The following is an 18,643-nucleotide window of genomic DNA, read 5'->3' on the forward strand; positions in this document are numbered from 1 at the left end:
ACAAATTAATTCTCGTGTTCATTTCATATTTCATCTGCTTAATTTTTGCTCTACCAAGCTATAGAGAAATCACACTTTTCTGATTATATTGAAGCACCTAAGCTCAAATATGTTGGGATATTTGGTTACAGCGACTACAATGAATATTTAAGTTGCCCAAGTTGCTTTCAGTGTTGTTTTAACTTCTTGAAAATATTTAATGGCAATTTTTTAGCTGCCCATGAAAAAAAACATTCTTCAGTTTGAAGCTCTGCCATCACCAAAACGATTAGCCTCAGTCCAGAAGGTGTGTTTCCATTCCTCTGTTCCATCAAATCAGCACATGAGGTTAAATTTCTGTATTCTTTTTTTTTTTAATTTCTGTATTCTTTTGGTGAATTTTTTTTGCCTGATATTTACTGGTATTTTAAAACATATTTTTATGACTAATGTCACAGGAAATTGATTATCCTTAAAGGCCAGTCAAGTCCTAGTCAGGGGCAGGGGGGTATATTTTGGTGGGGGCCTATGCAGTTGTCTGAGAAATAGAAAAAAGGGAAGAAAAGGGGGTAGGGAGAGGAAGAAAGAGAAAAGCTGCTGGGGAAGAAAGTCTAGCACATCACCTGATACACAGTAGGCATATATGAAGCAGTATTTTTCCATCTGCCCTCTTCTCCAGTAAGAAAACTCACTCCTGTGTGCACGAAGACGAGGATATTCCAATGGTTCCGATCGTCCTAGGTTTATCACAGTTTTAGTTTGTAGAGTTACCAGGTAAGCCCAGTGAATCTATTGCAAACAGTTTTCATTACATCACACTCCTCAAGGCCCTTCAAAGACTCCTCACGGTCCCATAATTAAATCAAGACTCCTCTGCCTACTTCCACACCCCTCTAATCTATTTGTCCTGGAGGGGCAGACGTTATTTGTCCAGTTCAACCTCCAACTAATTCCCCAAAAGATAGCCTCTGTCTTGCTGAGTCTCTCTCCTTTTAACTCTTCTCTATCTGCAGGCCCCTGAACATACTGTTTTCCCCATTCCGTTCAAATTGCAATTTCCCTTCAAAAATCAGCTTGAAACTTAAAAGTATGAAATGATGGTGGGGGACTACCCTGGTGGGCCAGGGGTTAAGATTCCACGTTTCCAATGCAGGGGACACGGGTTTGATCCCTGGTCAGGGAACTAAGATCCCATACACTGTGCCTCACAGACAAAAAAATAAAAAATAAAAATAAATCAAATGATGGAGGTAGTTTTTCAGGAGAGGGTTTCTAGTCCTGAGTAGCTAATTTAAAATAAACTAATTCCATATTACTAAAGGGGATGAGTTTCAAATGTCAATATCAGACCAACTTGTTAAGCAACCATGTTGGCTTTGGGTTAGACAACCCTTGGCGCCAAGGGTACCAAAGGGCACCTAAGCCAACTGTTGAGGATATTGGCCACAAGCTTCACCACCGACACAACACGACATTCCCCTCACTCCCTCCATCTCTTTTCCCTTCTCAGGTAGCATTTATTTGAAAATCTGCATTGGACACCAACTGACACAAGTAATTGTGCAAAGTGCTGAGAAGAGATCCATAGATGGGCATGTCCTTACCTTCTAGGGGCTTCCTATCTGCTAGGAAGAGACTTGGAATGACTAGCTTTATTAATGTGCTGTGACGGGACAGGCCAGAGGCAGTTAACTCGAACCTGAGATCATCTGAGAAGGCTTCAGGGAGGAGATGGCATTTGGGCTGAGCCTTGAGGGATGAGGAAATGAGAAGAGCAAAAATCTCCTGCATGGAAGCTGTGGCTGGAGGGTGGAGGGGTACAACTAGAGGGGCGGATCAAAGCCAGGCTAGAGATGGCCTTGAAGGCCACATTCAAGGACTACACTTCCGTTGTGCGATTTTTTAGTGTCAAGGATCAATATGATCAGAATTGTGTTTTTAGAGTTGAACTTAAGGAACTAGGGTGAGAGGGGCCAAACTAAGCTGGGAGATGAACAGGGAGGCTGAGAAGGTTACCTTGGTGACCTAGGGGTGGCAAGTTAAGGGTTTGCATTAGAAGACAGAGAAGGAACGAGGGGAAGGACTTGATTTTCTTTTTCTTCTTTCACCTTCCTCCTTTCTCTTTTTTGTCCTTGCCCTTATTCTCTGCCTCCCTCCTCTTTCCTTGCCTGAGGCCTAAGCATTCCTTGGGGACGCTGAGCTAAGGAAGCTGCTGAAGCCCTGGGTTTAGGGCACATGCTAAAATGGAAAACTGGACCCAGATCTCCAGCTCCATTTCCTGCCAATGGATGGAGCTCACCCTGATCATTAGCTACTGTGAAATCCCACCTGATTTTAAATGCAAGAATTATTTTAGAGACAGGAGGTAAAAGAAACGACATTTCCCACCAGTCCTAGAAACTCTACATATTAAGTCTTTTAAATATTTTTTTAATGCAAACAGCTATGTTATGGACACAAGAAGAAGAAGTTCTGGATATTTTGGCATTAATAGCTTTAATATTAATGCTTCAGTTATACACACTGACTTTCCTTCCTTTCCTATTTCAACAAATATTTCATGGTTTGGAAAACACATCTTGGTTTCAAACAAAGATAGCATCCCTTAGCACTGTTCACTTTCCTGTCCCCTCCTCCTATCTCTGCCCAGCGAGATATTATTTTCCCCTAGGAGTAGCAAGATCCTAAAAGTGAAGTTGTTCCAACTTGGGGAGCTCTGTGCTTTTGACAGCACCTCCTTGGTGCTGGCCAATTTGGAGCTTTAAAAGAAATTTTTTTTATATAAAAGGAGTAACCAACTGTCCAAATGCACTTCAGCTTCCCTGAATCCAATTGCATTTGACGTGTTGACATTGCTCTATACTGAGTTTTTGTTTTTATTTCTTCTGTATAATTAGGTAATAAGGCTCAAGGAAAGTGCTAGAAGTGTAAGATTAGAAATTGATCATAATGTTTACGGTGAAAGCAAGTGACCAAATCTTGTCCAGGAGGTGGGCTTTCATCTCCATGCCCCTGTCATTATACTGTGCTGTGAGCTCACCCTGGTGCAAAGGAGAGTCCAGCTGGCTTACAGGATGAGGACCCTGTAGGGCCAGCACAGTGTAGAGACTAAAGTCACCCTCCACCCCTCCACTGTGGCCTTCCTTTGTGCAAAGATCCGATCATTTCTGTCATCTGAGAGAGTCTTTGATTTCATGGGCCAAAATCCAGGAATAATTAAGACAATAATAGTGCACACCCAACAAGAAAAACATGCCCTGTTTAAAGAAGAAATCCCAGCAGTATTGAAGGCAGTGATTTCGCATCTTTGAAAAGAGACTTCGAAATCAAAAGCAACAGCCATCAAGGACTTACTAAGCTCCTCCTTGGCAGAAAGGAAAAATTTACTAATTTATTCTACTTTTTCCTGGTGAGATCATGGGGTTGGGAGAAGTTAAGATTTGACATTTCCCACCCACCACCCCCCCCCCAAAGTTCTAAGTTTTGCAAAAAGCTATTTTTTATCATAACCAATTTCTCAAAATAAAATAAAAATTACTAAGGTGCACTATCTTTTTTGTTAAATCTGACAGTAGGGCAGGCATGAGTCTATTATTTCTGCTCACTACTAGCCTTTTCTTGAACCCTGAAAAAAAAAAGCTTTTACAAATAACACAGTAGAAGCTTCATAACACAATTCCAGTTGTTTTCTTTCTGTTAAATCTGTAACTCTATCCTGATTTTATCTCTCTGAAGACTTCTGGATATTTACAACATAAGGAAAATATTGTTTCCCTAACTCAAGGCCTTCGTGAAAAACATAATCACAAAAGACACTTCTAGTTAAAATGAAAATGCTAAGTTCTAGACATTTTGTTTACAGTGTAAAAAAGATTTTCAATTCAACTCCTTTTCCTAGTATCTAATTCCAAAGATTTATTTGCAATTGCTTTTCAGAAAACACTTTCCAAAAATTCTTCTAAATACCTTGTTATGGGTTACTTCCTTGCTGAATTTCTCCAGTCTAGGGCTAATTTATTTTCCTCAGCTGCACCTTCAGAGCCTTCAGAGATTTTTTAAAACTCTCCTCCCACCGCTGACTAGAATTATTTCTTATCAAGGTAATTTCTGAACGTTTCAGGGAGGAAAAAAATATGTGCTATTTTCCTGAAAATACCTGCTTTGAAGCTGAATTTCAGAAACGACCAAAAAAAAAAAAAAAAAAACAAATAATGAATGGTGTCCACTTCATTTGGGGGTCCCAGGTTGCCCAGCGAGAAGTTCCCTCCTTGACACTGGGGGTTGGTGGGCTGCGGCTGGGTTTTAATGCCAGGCTGAGTTTCTAAGCGACTCTTAGAGCAACTTCTGTTTTGTGAGGTTGGGAAGGGCCTACTAAAATGAGAAGCCATTTGCAGAATCAGGGTTTGTTTCAGAGGTCCTAAGAAAACCTAAGGAAATCCTTAAGACATCATATTTGAAAAATACTCGAAGATTGTTCACTTGAGTAAATACTTAGCTTGCCCGCCCTCACTTTCTGCGGCCTGTAGCCATATTACTCACCCTCAAAGCATTCATCAATATTCAACTGGCTCTCTAATTTGCTGATGTAGCAAGAAGAGTTTAATAAAGGAAACTTGCTTTTTTCCCCCCCTTTGGAGGACGTGCCACAAACTCCACTTTTATCTTATAGTGCTGGAAGTGTCTGCCCTTCTGCTAATCCAAAGAGGGGAATGCACGCTTGCGCGCAGTTAGATCAACCCAAGCAAATTACCCACGAAGCCGAGCCTTAAAAGCCCAGAAAAAGTCTTTCACCCCAAGGACACTGGAGCTTTATAAATGATCTATCTGAGGATTTAGAAGCTTGTTCAGTCACGTCTGACAGCTCGACAAACTTTCAGCCCTGTCCACGAAGCATTCTGAAAACTTTCAGAGGGAAATTAGCATTTAGAAATAACTTCTGAGCACCCACCGAACCCTTACACGTCACTGCAGTCTTAAAACCTTTCCTGAAAATCAAATCTTGGCCTGTAAAATCTTTTTGGTTAATTTTTGAAAATAGTTTTGCAAACCCTGGGAGAGTCTACTCTCCCTCCCGCCCCCCACCTCTAAAAAAATAAAGAAAACAGCCGCAGAGGCAAGGGACAGGCCGCGCAGCACTTGCAGCGCCTCGGGTCTGCGAGATCGCCCTTGCAAAGAAATTAACAGTTGACATCGGCGCTCCAGAAACCTCAGGAAAATGCATGCGAGAGTTAAGTAGCTCAAGAAACTTGAGCGCCTAGTAAGGCAGAATCCGTGGTTTTATTTTTGTATACTGATTTTGTGTGTGTGTGTGTGTGTGTGTGTGTGTGTGTGTGTGTTGTATGTGTTGCTCTTTTTCTTTCAGCACCTGATTTTTTTTTTCCAGTGCAGCGCGCGATTCCCCACCACCCCGAGTTCAGGGCGCAGGCCGCTACAGCCCTAGCCACCCTCGGTGAACGTGGGGGACCCGGGCCGCGGCGGCGGCGTCAGGCGCGCGGCTCCAGCTCCCCGCGGCCCATCCGTTTTCTAGTCCGTCCGCCGCGCGGGCGGCTGGGCAGAGCTGAGCCGAGCGAGTCGGAGTCGCACCCGGGCTGGCTGAGTCGCCCGCGGAGCCCCCTGCCCAGACCGGCGCGCTCGGCAGCTCCTCCGCCGCGCTGTGCCCCGGCCGCCCACCTGCCCCGAGGCCCCCGGGTGCCTCCGGGCCTGCGTCCCGTGTCCGGGGCGGTGGCCGCTGCCGGCCAGCGCTACCCATTGCCCTTCCCGTCCAGAACTCGCTGGTCTGAGCCCTGCGTGCTGACAGATTTGTCCCACCCGGGACAGGGAGGGAGAAAGGAGTCGCGCTCCTTTTCCTAGACAGCATTGAGGCGCTGTTTTTTTTTTTTTTTTTTTTTTTAACGAGGAGAGCGAGTTCTCACAAATTTTTTATTATGACATTTTGCAAGTAGACAGGAAAGTTGAAGGAACAGTACAACAAACGTCCACTTATCCCCCACCTGGATGTAACAACTTAACACACTATAACACTCGCTTCCTCTGTCTGGCACAATGTGCGCGCGTGTAGGCTGTATCATCTGAAAACTGCAGACATTTCACCTCTCCACTCCAGCCTTCATCTTCTAAGGGCATCCTCCTACCTACCTTCAATACTATTCTCACTATTCTCACCTAAGAAAATCAACTCTCCGTCCCTAACAGCCGTTAGCATTTACAATAAGGGCTCATTTCCCTCCTGTTGCCCCGGGTCAACCTTAAAACTGTTTCCCCTTCTTGGACCGGGAGGGGTGCAGACAGTTGTTCCATCCTCCGGGCTCTGTGCCCCCAGCGGACGGCCTGCAAGTACGGGGCCCGCCCCGGGGCCGCTCTCCCCGAGGGCTTGGAGGGGTGGCGTGGGCAGGGGAGTCCCCACTAGGCTGGCCTCAAACGCTTGGGGAAAGCGCAACGCTCACGCGGTCCGAAGCACCTCCGCCCCATTTCCTCTCCCAACAAGTCAGGCACCCCCAGCCGGCACAGCGCCAGGGGCGTTGCTCAGTCACCTCGCTCCCTACGGGCAGCTCAGGGGGCACCGCGAGGGGACCAGTGGGCGCGGGGTGGCGTCCGTCCTACACATCTGGGCGCGCGCCGCGCTACCCTGTGCCCGTGGCTTTGCCGTGTCCCATTCTTTTTTCTCCCTGAACCCCGGCTCTTCGACTCTGTACCGGCTCTACTGGATGCCCCGTGCCCTTCTCGGCCCCATCCCGGCTGCGGGCCAAGGTTGTGGCGTGGAGCGCCGACACACACACACACACACCCCGCCCCCCCAGCCCTCCCCCGCTCCCCTGCTCCCCTCCTCCCCTCCCCCTTTCCGCCCCCGGGCCGGGAGCGGCGCGCCGAGGGGGGGGGCGTGGGCGCCGCGTGGCCACGCCCCCGGAGCCGGCTTTTTCTAGAGCCGCTGCTGGAGGCTCTCCGCCGGCCGCCCAGCTTGCCTCCCAGGGTGCGCGCGGCTCCGGTCCCGCGCTCCGCTCCGCTCCGCCTCCGCCACGCCGCTCTCCGAGCTTCGGCTGCAGCCAACGCAGGAGCGCGCCCTCCCGCGCCGCCACCCTGAACCCCGGCCCCGGGCTCCCGCCTCTCCGCGCCCGGCTCCGGTCCCTACGGCTCGGGACCCGGTCCCTCGCCCCCCGCGCCCTCGCCGACCTCAAGCCCCGACCCCGCTCCCCTCCCGGGCCCCGCTCTCTCGCTGTCTGTCTCACCCCTCCGCACCCCCTCCATTCCTCCCTCTCTCTTTTGCTTGCTTGCTCGTTCGCTAGCTCTCAGACGCGGCGAAGCAGCTTCGCAGGAAAATCCCAGAAACCTTTGCAAAAAGCTGACAATGAAATTTAAGAAATTCTTCGATTTCGGCGCCATTTTCGAGTGGATCGAGAGGTGACATGCGATTTTTTTAAAAGGGACTTGTTGGCTGGTATTTCTCCCTTTAATCACGTTGGTTACGCCAGACTGAAAAAAAAGCGAGTTACCACGCTGAAAAAGTTATGGGCTGCTTTGGGATTGTAAAGCATGTTGAGGGGGCCGGGGTGCGGGCGAAACAGACACATGAGTGGGCTGGGAGAATTCTTAGGAAACGGGCTGGAAAAAGCTAAGATGGAGGGGTGGGGAGAGAAAATCGAGTAAGGGGCTGTGACCGCTTGTCAGCCTCGCTAGAGTCGGGATCCACTGGTTTTGATGGACTGTACATGAATTTTTCGTGGCTCTGATTTGTAAGCCGTAAAATATGTCTTGGAAATAAATGTGTGATTAGTTTTGCACTGTCTTTTCCCAACTAAAACTTTCAAGGTTGTTTAGTTTTCCCTGTAGGAAACATGACGTTGGGAAAGTCGGCATGAATGAGCCAAGGGAAGGTACATCGTGTTTGTGGTGGGGGGGAAGAAGGCATCTGCAAAGTTAAGACAAAACGTTGTAAAATATGAACAGTGGAAGAGGCGCATTCTTTGGCTCTCAAATGATTTGGCCCAACACAGTTCAGTTCAGAAGGGGTGGGTGGGGCTATGGGCAACTTGAAAAGTATCGATTCTTTGTCTATTGTATCAGCGACTGACTCTCTTCTGAAGTGACAAGACGCCTCTTTGTAATCTCTTTTCGTAAGTAAACTTTAATCTAAGGGGAAATCCATAAACTAGGGGAGCTAAGTCGTTTTTTAGGAATGTAAGTCGTTGTACTGTCACTGGGAGAGAAAAAACGGGTTAAATGACAGGTACAAATGAATTCGATTCCAGTGAGTTGGCAGAGCAATCTGGACGGGACCTTCGCCTTTGACACCATTGCTATTTCGAATGAACTTTTGTTTTTCTAAGTAGTCAACTAAGGAAATGTTAAATGAGGGATGACTTTAATATCTGATGTGAGGGTTCTCATATTTGTGTGGGGCATAAATATTTAATTGGGAGAAGGTTGTGGAGTTTTAAAGTAAAACTGTACATTTGCTAAACATGTTTTTTTTTTCTTTCTTTTTAAGGGCAACCAAGGACGTTTATCTCCATTAATCCCAAAAGTGAGAGTTGTTTGTAAATAGCATAGCCAAAACAAGATGGAATTTACAGACACTTAAATGTATGTCCCAATTTAGGGAACGAGTTATTAATAAATTAGTTTACCATAAGTAGTGCATTTGGTAACACTGGATCTCAGTCTGGTGTTATGAATTTTGTAATTAGTCTCACTGAATACTCTGAACATTTTATCATCTAATAAACAGGACACAGCATCCATTATACTTGTTTTAAAAAACCGATGTAAATTTTAAATGAACCAAAACACTTAACAGACGTGAATACTTGTCGTGTCTATTACTTGTATCAAAACATATTTTAACTTTCAAAACCATTAGCATTTTGTTCTAGTTGTGTTGTTTTAACTTACAGGTTTGTGATTGAGAGTTACAGATTTATTTCCTTCTGCTTGACTATTCCGTTTAAACACTGTGGGAAAGGATGCGTGTAACTTATTGCTAATGTGTGTCCATTTTAAAAAGGAAAAAGCGGTATGTAATGAGTTAATCATTAAGGAGTATGCACAGTGCCGGCCATTTCAGAACGGGAAAGCATTTCTGGGGAACTGCTTGAGACAAGAAGGATTGATCTGACATCAAGTATTTAAACTTTTTGACTTGTGTTTTGATAGCTGATATTAAAAGGTACAAATTACTTATGAATAAGTTTGAGTTAGTTTCATATGTAAACATCCAGATATTTCATCTCAGAACAGTTATCTCTCATTCTTTAATACCTTTAAAGAGAAGTCAAGGCAGGGTGTTTGCTGTAATAAGGAAGCACTGGTGAGTTCAAGAGGACATCTCATGCTTCTAGGGATGGATCTGTATTTCCCAACCATCATATATGTTAAAATCAGCTGAAGCCACGAGAGACATTTTGGTGATCTTCTTTAAGTCAATAAACGAAAAGTTATTGTTTTTTTAGTGGGGCTTATTTATAACATACACCAGGAAGAAGTTTCAGGAAGACTTTGAAGCAGGCAAGAGTGATCCAGATGTTGCCAAACTGCCTCAATTTCTTTTCTTACTATTCTTTCCTTCAGAAGTAAGATTCTTTCCCACCCTAATTCCTCTCTCTCTCAGCCCTCTGCCTTTCACCACTACACTTTCCCAAGATTCATCCTCTGAGGGAAAAAAAAGAAGAAATCGAGTAACATTCTTCACTCCACCTGCTGATCCTGGAAATCAAATTTCTAAAAAGTATGTCGGTTTGGACTGACGTTTTGCTTTATTCCTCGCCGTCGGGTGGGACGAGGGGGTCTTCCTTCCAGTCACCTTGTCTTTCTCCACCTGCAGGTACCCCAGAGCGATCCTCCTTCGTTAACTCCGAGGGGATGCAGCAGCAATTCATGTTTTGAAGTGCTTTAAATGGTTCAAAACGTGAGGCGCTGCTATACCCCCTTGCGAGGAAGTAGGAAGGTGGGGTTCTGCTAGCCGTGCATGCGTTCCCGCGGAGCACCGGCTCCCCAGGCCAGCTCTGGACCAGGTAGGTGAGTGGAGGCTTGCATCTCTCTTCCTCTTCCCTCGGCCTTTTCACCTCCCACGAGGCTCCGCCAGAATCCGAGGAGAGCGCTGCTGCTCGCCCGGGGGCTGGGGGCTGGGGATGGTCGGGGCCACGCGCGCCGAGAAAGGGGTTGCTGTGCAAACACTCAGCCGTGCCCTAGCAGCGGGAACAGTACTGCAGTGGGCGATCAGTGATCTGGAGTATTGTTTCTGCTGCCCGGGCAAGGCTGGGACTCCCGCACGGGCGCACCCACCAGGTAAGTCCTAGTCCAGTGCCCGCCTTGTCTGCTCCGGCAGCGAGACCTGGGTGAGGCGCGTTTGTCCTCGCTCCAACCTTTGCCCGCCTTTGAATAGATGTGAAAGAAACTGCCTTTTAGCACTCCTTTCCCTGTCCGGGTAAAATTTAAACGAGGGGGGGGGGGCGGAGAACCCTCCTGATCACCTAGACTACCACTCACAGGACAAAAAACGAAGAAAGACTACCTTCAAGTCTCAGCAATTAAATGGTGTGGGGCGGCGAGGAGGGGAGTAGTTGGAAAAGAAATAAGGGGAAGCCTTAAGGTGACCCATTGCAAGCAGTCGCCAGGCCGCAGTGCGGCTCCTGGTAAATGACTCACGTCCTGCATGTGGAAGGGACACTGGAGTCCAGGAAAGAGAATGTTTCTGGCCCCTTCTCGACACCTTCCCCACTCTTCTCCCTGTCTCTGTTGGGGGGAGCTTCTGTCGAGATCTGGCGAGGCGCAGTGCCTGGCCCGCCGGTGAATCCCAGGCTGCCGCGTGGACAGGCGCTGACCTGAGTGATCTGAGGCCTGCAGGGAGCGAGGTTACCCGAGGGGGTGGCTGTGGAATGAGGCTCAGCGTTTCAAGCTGCTTCTTGCCCTATCTCCCAAAATCGGGTACCAGAATTCCACTCTGGAGGCGCTGCCCCAAGGCCACCGCGGTCGCCCGGGGGCCCGCCCACAAGGGATTGGCCCGCCGGCAGGGCACTGGCTGGACAGCTCCTGAGAAAATGGCAGCCCCTGAGCTGTCGACTCTGGGGCCCTCCGTGCCTGCCGAACTCCGGGCACTGTTGCCAGTGGACCTCGAAAGCCTTCTCCACCCCTCACTCTGCGCCCCCCACCCCCCAGTCTAGGCTAGGAGCTTGAGAGCCGGCCTAGAAAAGAGAGGACTCATTCTCTGGCTGAGGTCACACTTTGCCTGTGAAAATCACTTTAGGTTTTTGGTTTGATCCAGCGCATGGGCAGGTCAAGGACTCTTGGCAAAGACAGAGAGAGGTGTGGAATCTTTGCCACGCTTTCTGTCATCCTAAAAGAAACCAAAGACGTGAAAACCCCTCTGGTCTGTACGGGCTGCCTGGAACTGTCTTCCCGGGGGCCGGGAGTGGGACCCCTGGAGGAGGAGCAGGAGGAAGTCGGGTTTGGGGAGCCCGGGGTTCCAGGCAGACCCAGCTGGGGCTCAGGCTCCCGCCGCCCCCACGCGCGCTCTCCCAGACTCCCTTGCGCTGAGGCCGGCGCGGGCGGGTCGGGGCCCTTCCGGCCGCCGCGGACCCTCGGGCTCCGGGGGCGCTGCCAGCCGGCTGCTTAGGGCCAGCCCGGCTCCCCGCGGCCGCCGCTGCCCCGCTCCGGCCTCGATCCCGGACCACGAATCCTAAGAGTTGGCTCGCGGCCGGCCCAGGGCCCCGCAGGCCCGCAATCCCGAGGCCTGAACGGCGAACAGGTTCCCGCACCCGCCTGGCTTTGCGCTTAGGGTGGGAAAGGCACCTCGAGGCTGCCCCCGCGCCTCTCATCTTCTCCCTCTCTCCCTGCTCAGGACGGGTCCCCTCGAGCCAGAAGGAGGCCTGGCAGCAGCCAGCGCCCATCCCACGGGAGGACCATGCCCGCGCCCTCCGGCTCCTCCAGCGAGACCCAGGTGAGAGACCCGGCCGGTTGGGGACTGCAAGTGGCGGAGGGTGGGAGCCACGATCCGGATTGGGGGCATTGCCTTCCAGATGCGCTGTGGCCCTTGGCCCCAGGCCCCCAAGAGGCATCGAGCTAGAGGGCGTCCACACAGCCTTCGGACTGCGTAGTGCCCTTTTTCTGACTTAAAGCAGTCATCTTACACCATTATTCACACGGTCGAAGTTGCAGTGTGCCTAGATTTTCCTCCAAGGACAAAAATGTGAATAAAGCAATATTTTAGCCAAACATTTTCGTGTCAATTAAGAAGATGGCAGTTCGTTCCAGACTATAAATTCTCTTTAACTCTCTAAGGTATTCATTCAAATTGTTTTTCTACGTTGCTAAATGTGCATCATAATGTATGGGAGTGTGAAAGGAATCCACTTATAGTCAGCAGATCAATTGATTCAATGTTACCACCTTCAAGGAGGCACCTTTCCATTGTTCTCTCATCTTTTCCCAGCACATGTTATTTGTTAGGAAGCTGCGTGCACACAGCCTTGTATTAAGTTTATTAGACAGATGTGGCCCATAAACTAGGAAAAGTTTAGTCAGGCTCTAAATTTAAAATTCCACATTTCTGTAAGTTGTGGGACAAGATATATAGGTTACATTTATAAGCTAGAATTGAACATAACTTAAACTATTTTAATCACAAGGATATTTTTTGAAGGCATCCAGCATTTCCAGTTAGCAGTAATGACTTTTTTTCCAACAAAGGAACACTGCATCAACACTCTTGGCCTGGATCTGGACACAGAAGACTTCTGTTTCAAGAAAATACAGTCATCTCTCAAATCCTGTAATTTATATGCATTCTAAACTCACTAGGTATTGAAAACCACCCAAATGTCCCACAACATGGGATAAAATATAATCAATCACTCCGTGTAATATTATACATCCTTTAAAAATGTTATTGGAAAATGTTTTATGATCTGTAAGTCAAAATAACCCTCTCCCACCATTTCTTTCTCCCTGCTGCTCCCTGATACCCATGCTTCTTTGTTCCAATTGGCATGTAAACTTGTTTTCCCCGCCAAATGAGTCAGTCATGATGGGAACATCAATTGATTTGAACAGATGTGTGTCAATGTTACTTGGAAAACTAGATGCCAATAACCACAGCTACAAAAAAAAAAAGCAGTGGTTGCAACTATGTAAAAATTTATGCATGCATACAGACAGTGACTAAAGTGGAACCCCAAAGAGGAAAACAGTTGGATATACTCCAGTGCTGGGACATTAAATGATTGTATGCTGCTTTTGATTTTTATTAATATGAATAACTGTCCAATTAAAAAGACCTACTAAGGACTCTGCAGTGCAAATTATTTTGCTGATTGTTTTAAAAACACAATACCAATCAAATCATCAAGGCAGATGGGGCAGCAAGGGACTGGGTTTGTTCACCCAATCCTGGAACAGGCTCAGGGCAACACTTGGAGAAGAAGTCATCCTACACAGGTGTGAGCTAACTTCTAGGCAGCTTTCCTGAGAAACTGCACAAGATGAAAATAAAAATAGGTCCAAAAAGCATTTTTTTGAAAATCAATGAAAGTTTATAAATAGGAATTAAAGACTAGAGTTGGGGGCTATATCCAAGTTGGAGTAAATTTTTAGAGACCTGTTTTCCCATTGGCCTACAGTGTAACTTATCCTCATAACCCTAAAACTTGATATGCATTTGTATTTAAAATGATTACATTACTCCTAAAAGAAAATCGATCTAGGCACCAATTATAGCAAATGTGTATTTCCCTGCTATTCTACACCCTAGTCATCCTTCCCATTAGTTACTGCTCAGTAAATGAACAAAAATCTGCTAGCTCTTTCATAATATCTCACCTACCTATAGCCTTTACCGCCCTCCCCTGCTCCAAAAGTGATCTCTTTGGCAAGTTTAAAAAGACATAGACCCCTGTAGGGATAGTAAATTAAACCATTGGGGAGGAGCCCTGAAAAGACCTCCATTTCCAGGCAGCTGCTCAGCCTTGGAGTGCTCCACTTAGGCCAGTGAGCTCTAGACTCTGAGCAGCCAGTGGGGGTCAGTGGCCCTGATTTGGCCACTCCTGTTAGTCAAGGAGCTGAGAACAGAGCAGTGTCCATGAGGTCCGAAGTCTTTGAAGCATGCCTCTCCCAAAGCAGCTCCCTCACCTGTCCCCTAACCCACCCTGACCTGCCCTCCAAACCAGACTGTTGCCCCAAGGCCAGACATTTTAAAGTCCTGGCCATAAAAACTGCAATAATCAGAAACATAATAATTCTAACGTTTTTCCTGTTTTTTAAAAAAAATTGTGCTTTTACATGGTTTTTCAAAAGTTTTCATATTTTCTACTTGCAACAACCCCAAGAAATAGATAGGATAAAACGTCAAGAAAAACAATTGCTGCCAAGAAGCCTGGGGCTTATGGGGGTTGAAGCTTTTATGGGGGTCTGAGGCTAGTCTGGGGCCTCTTCCTCCTAAGCTCATGTTGTATGTCTTGTTTCATTACCTGTTAATCAGAACCAACTATACAGTAGTGACTAGAGCAGGAAATGGAGTTGAATTTGTTTGTTTAGAAAAATTAGAGGTGAAACTGATCAGTTGTCTGATGAGCCTTTCCCTCTGCCCTGGACAATTCCTGCTTGAGGCCCAAGATTGGCCCCTGGATGGCTAAATAGTGACAATAAATAACCCAGGTGTATACACATAAGTACGCACAAACCAAAAAAAGTGTGATTGAAAATCATTTAAAGTCTCTGACCTTTATTGGATACTTTCTAAAGATTCAACCAAATTAATCTTAAAGAGATGGAATGTCCAACCATAAGAGTTAACTTAATGTAGTCACTCACTCAGTGGAACCTCTTTGAGCCATTTCAAATAATAATTTTAAAGACTGCGTTGAAACCTGGGAAACACGATATCAAGTTTTAGAAATCACAGACATAGAATCATGTGGACACCACAATTGACAAGGGGGGGTCTATGTAGGAGCAGAAACTGGAAAGAACATCAAAACAAACATACTTGTTGCTTAAGATGGTGGGATTCCAGCCGAAGTTCTTTCTCTGCTTTTTCATGTGTTTTTTGTTATGCTGTGTTTTTCGTTACATTGTCAAACATAATTCTCTAAAAAGTCTTTAGGGGTCACAGACGATACAGCAGTTTTGAGTCAAGGATGCACAGACCTCAGACATCTCGGGGATCATCATGTCACGAGATACCACTGTGCACTTGTGACAGATTGATAACTGAAAGGTCTGGGAGCCGCTCATCTTCACAGCAATACAACTGGTAAGTATTACAAGACCCGTTGATAAAAAGATCAAAAAGTGGGTTTTAAGCGAGGAAGAAAGAGTTTGCTGAGGTGGAAGGAATGGGACAAGCTGTACTTTACAGTTTAATGGGAGGTGGGGGGAGTGAGCCTTCGTGTCTTTAGTTGTTGTTTTAAGTTCCTTGTAATGAATTGCCATTCATTTAAGGCATAAGATTTTATATTCATGCTAGAATGTTAAAGAATTTATGCTCAAGCAAATAATTGAGAAAACACAAACCATAAGCACTACAGACACAGGGTCATCCTTAATATGTTGTTGATATAAGTTGTCAAGAAAAGGCATAAAAACTCCATGAACAAAAGCTCACAGAAGAAGAATACATAAAAGATGCTCATTTCAGTACTTTTTTTTTTTTTGTCCACGCCATGCTGCATGTGAGATCTTAGTTCCCTGACAAGGGATGGAACCTGCACCCTCTGCATTGGAAGCGTGGAGTCTTAACCACTCGACTGCCAGGGAAGTCCCTCATTTCAGTATTTTTAAGAATAGAAATTAGAAACATCTTGATGACCAATGAAAAAGGATTGGGTAAATAAAAGATGGTGCCTCTAATATGTAGCAAGAGAATATGCTCCTGCTGAAGTATTTAGCAATAAAAGAAATGAGCAAATTTTTGCACCTTTCCCATCTATGCAATCTGAGCATACAGGGGGCATTCTGTATGTAGTTTTGTTTCAATATACAGATTAAAGGCTGGGAGGAAATGTATCAAAACTTTAAAAGTGGTTATCTATGAACTGTGGTATAAAAAGTGTTCAAAGAAAGATGCTAAACTATTTTTGCGATGTGTTCCTAATATGTAATCTAAATGTATTGGGAACATTTTGCATTCATAGTTTTGTATCAATAGTCATATTATTATATGGAAAGAAGGCTAGGAGGACGGATACCAAAAGTCCATCAAAGAAAGATGCTAAACTATTTTTGCGATGTGTTCCTAATATGCAGTATAAATATATTGGGAGCATTTTGCATGCATGGTTTTGTATCAATATACAGATAAAAGACTGGCAGGAAGAAACCAAAAATTATATCATGGTTATCTGTGGGTTATGATATCATAAAGTGATAAAAGTAAGATGCAAAATTATTTTTGCAATATGTTCCTGAATATTTAATATAAGTATATTGGGAACATTTTGCATCCATAGTTTTGTATCAGTATTTAGAAAAAAGGCTAGGAAGAAATATACCCAAATTTAATAGTAGTTATTTCTGGGTTTTAGTATTATAGATGATATCTGTCTTTCTCTTTATAGTTTTATGTATTTTCCAAGTAATACTTGTATAAACAACAAGATTCATTACTTTTATAGCGATAATAAAACTTATTTTATGTTTTTAAAGAGTTTGTACTTATTTAAAAAAAAAAAAAAGCATGGTCCTTTGACCCGGGGATGGGGGAAGACTTCCTATTTGGGCAGCAATGGGCCTAGAATACATTTTCAAACCTGTCTGAGCAAAACCTACACAGCTTTGGTTGGCTATGTGGTGCAAATGTATGTTATCATTTACTCTTGGCAAAGGAAAGAGAAAGTATAATTTTAAAATATAACCATGACAGAGTAATAATAGTAATAGTGCTAACCAGACTGCTATCTTCCTGTCTAATCAGAGTAACACTTTAAGAAGCATAGAAAGTTGAAACAGGCTGCTTTTCCCCATGAGCAATTGAGGCTGGCGGGACTTGGATTGTTGCCCAGGGCCTCAAGACACATTGGCCAGCTTGGGACAGGCCTGAGTCAGGAAAACACCTTACAGAAAGTCTAATTCCACTTAGCTAACTTTTTGCAGATGCAGATAAACCCCTGCATCCCCCCCATAATTCTGCTGCACTTCATAGCGACCCTGGTGGTGAAAAACACATGTGCCACCTGAAATTTAAGCTTTCCCTGTCCTTTTAGGAGAGACAGAGACCTAGAGGGGTAGGATGGGGGGTGGTGGGAGTGAGGCTCTAGAGGGAGGGAGATACATATACTTAGAGCTGATTCACATTGTTGTACAGTAGAAACTAACATAACATTGTAAAAAAAAATAATTTTAAAAAATAGGAATCAAAATAACCTACCCAAGGTCAAGCATGAGGACTGCAGCTAGAATTTAAAAAAGAGAGACAGACAGACAGAGGCATTTGGAGATACATCAGGCTCACAGCCTGACAAGACAGCCACCAAGAGTTGAACACTCCTCAGTTGCACTGATCTGAACAGAGACACTTTATCAGAAGAGGACTAGGCTCCACCCCCATCCTTTAAGAAGCACTCTGGGGAAATTGTTTCCCCTCAAAGAATCATTCACTCCCTGTAGCAAGTCCATATTATTAGACATTACTTTCAAAATAAGACTTTGAGAACAGCCTTCTAATTTCCTGGTGCCATGCCCTTTTCCTGCTTGAGGACAACTGTCATATAACCAAACGCGTCCTTTTGCGTAAGTGGTTGTGCTCCTCTTTAATCTTTCATACGCACTTTTCTCTGCTGCGTTCTAGCAATCTGAGCACATTTTCAGGATACCTAGCTCTGTGCTACTTACTTTTGCAGGGAGGAGAGGACAGAAGAGAAGCGGGTAAATGTGATACTAAGCCAGAGTGCCCTTGAACACACCAATCCTGTCCTCTGTCTGCCACTGGGTGCAGAGCTGTGGCTCTGACCTTCTGAGACAGGGCAGACCAAATGGAGAATCTGCTTTGCTCAGCTGAATTATCCAGCATCTTCCTTTTCGCCTAGATCCAGAGCATGGCATGGGAGAAGGGTGTGGGAGGGCCCCCTTCCTCAGTGGAAGCTTTCCTTTACAGCTGAGAGAGAGAGAGAGAGAGAGGTGGGGACGGGGAGAAGGAGAGAGAGAGAAAACTCTTAACATAAGCACTGACCATAAACTCTTCATTACCAGAGAAAAAAACCCCAACTCCTGATTTTCTGAACCAATAAAGTGTCCTAGAATTTGGCCACTAAAGAGAGTACTCCTAGTTGGGAATGTGCCAAGAGGGGCAGGGCGGTGGGGGACAGGGGGCCGGCACAGGAGCTGGGAGCTGCCCTTTGCTAGCAGGGTCAGTGCAATCCCTCATTTTACAGAAGAGGAAACCGAGTTGCTGAGAGACAGGAAATAACTTGCAGAGAGGTCGCAACTTGCAAAGAATTGGTAGTGACGTTAGAACTTGAACCTTGATCTTCCAGGCTCTTTCCACTGTAATTTATTGCGTCTAAAGGACTCAGGAAGATGCTAGATAGGATGTGGGGCTTGATGAACATCTGCAAAGGTAGATGGAGCCAGAAGAGGCAGAGAGGCACGTGAGGACACTCTAGGTGGGGACAATGACCCGGCGCAGGCACAGGCAGGGTGGGCGTGCTGCAGCACTAGGGCAGTCAGGAGGCAGGTCTGGAGG

The 18,643-nt window shown here is 45.9% G+C and overlaps 1 protein-coding gene across 1 annotated transcript; it reads right to left on the bottom strand.

The window, feature by feature from the left end:
- Positions 1-10,359: 10,359 nt before the first annotated feature.
- On the bottom strand, positions 10,360-13,490 carry LOC122435288 (translation initiation factor IF-2-like). Its single transcript, XM_043459363.1, has one exon. It carries the CDS (start codon positions 12,024-12,026, stop codon positions 11,301-11,303), a length of 726 nt encoding a protein of 241 aa, XP_043315298.1. The 5' UTR covers positions 12,027-13,490; the 3' UTR covers positions 10,360-11,300.
- Between the last annotated feature and the right edge of the window lie 5,153 nt (positions 13,491-18,643).

Source organism: Cervus canadensis, chromosome X, assembly GCF_019320065.1.
Source record: "Cervus canadensis isolate Bull #8, Minnesota chromosome X, ASM1932006v1, whole genome shotgun sequence".
NCBI lineage: Eukaryota > Metazoa > Chordata > Mammalia > Artiodactyla > Cervidae > Cervus > Cervus canadensis.

Bases quoted from the DNA above. Each gene is read 5' to 3' on its own strand.
- LOC122435288 (XM_043459363.1), bottom strand. From the start codon at position 12,026: ATGCCTCTTGGGGGCCTGGGGCCAAGGGCCACAGCGCATCTGGAAGGC.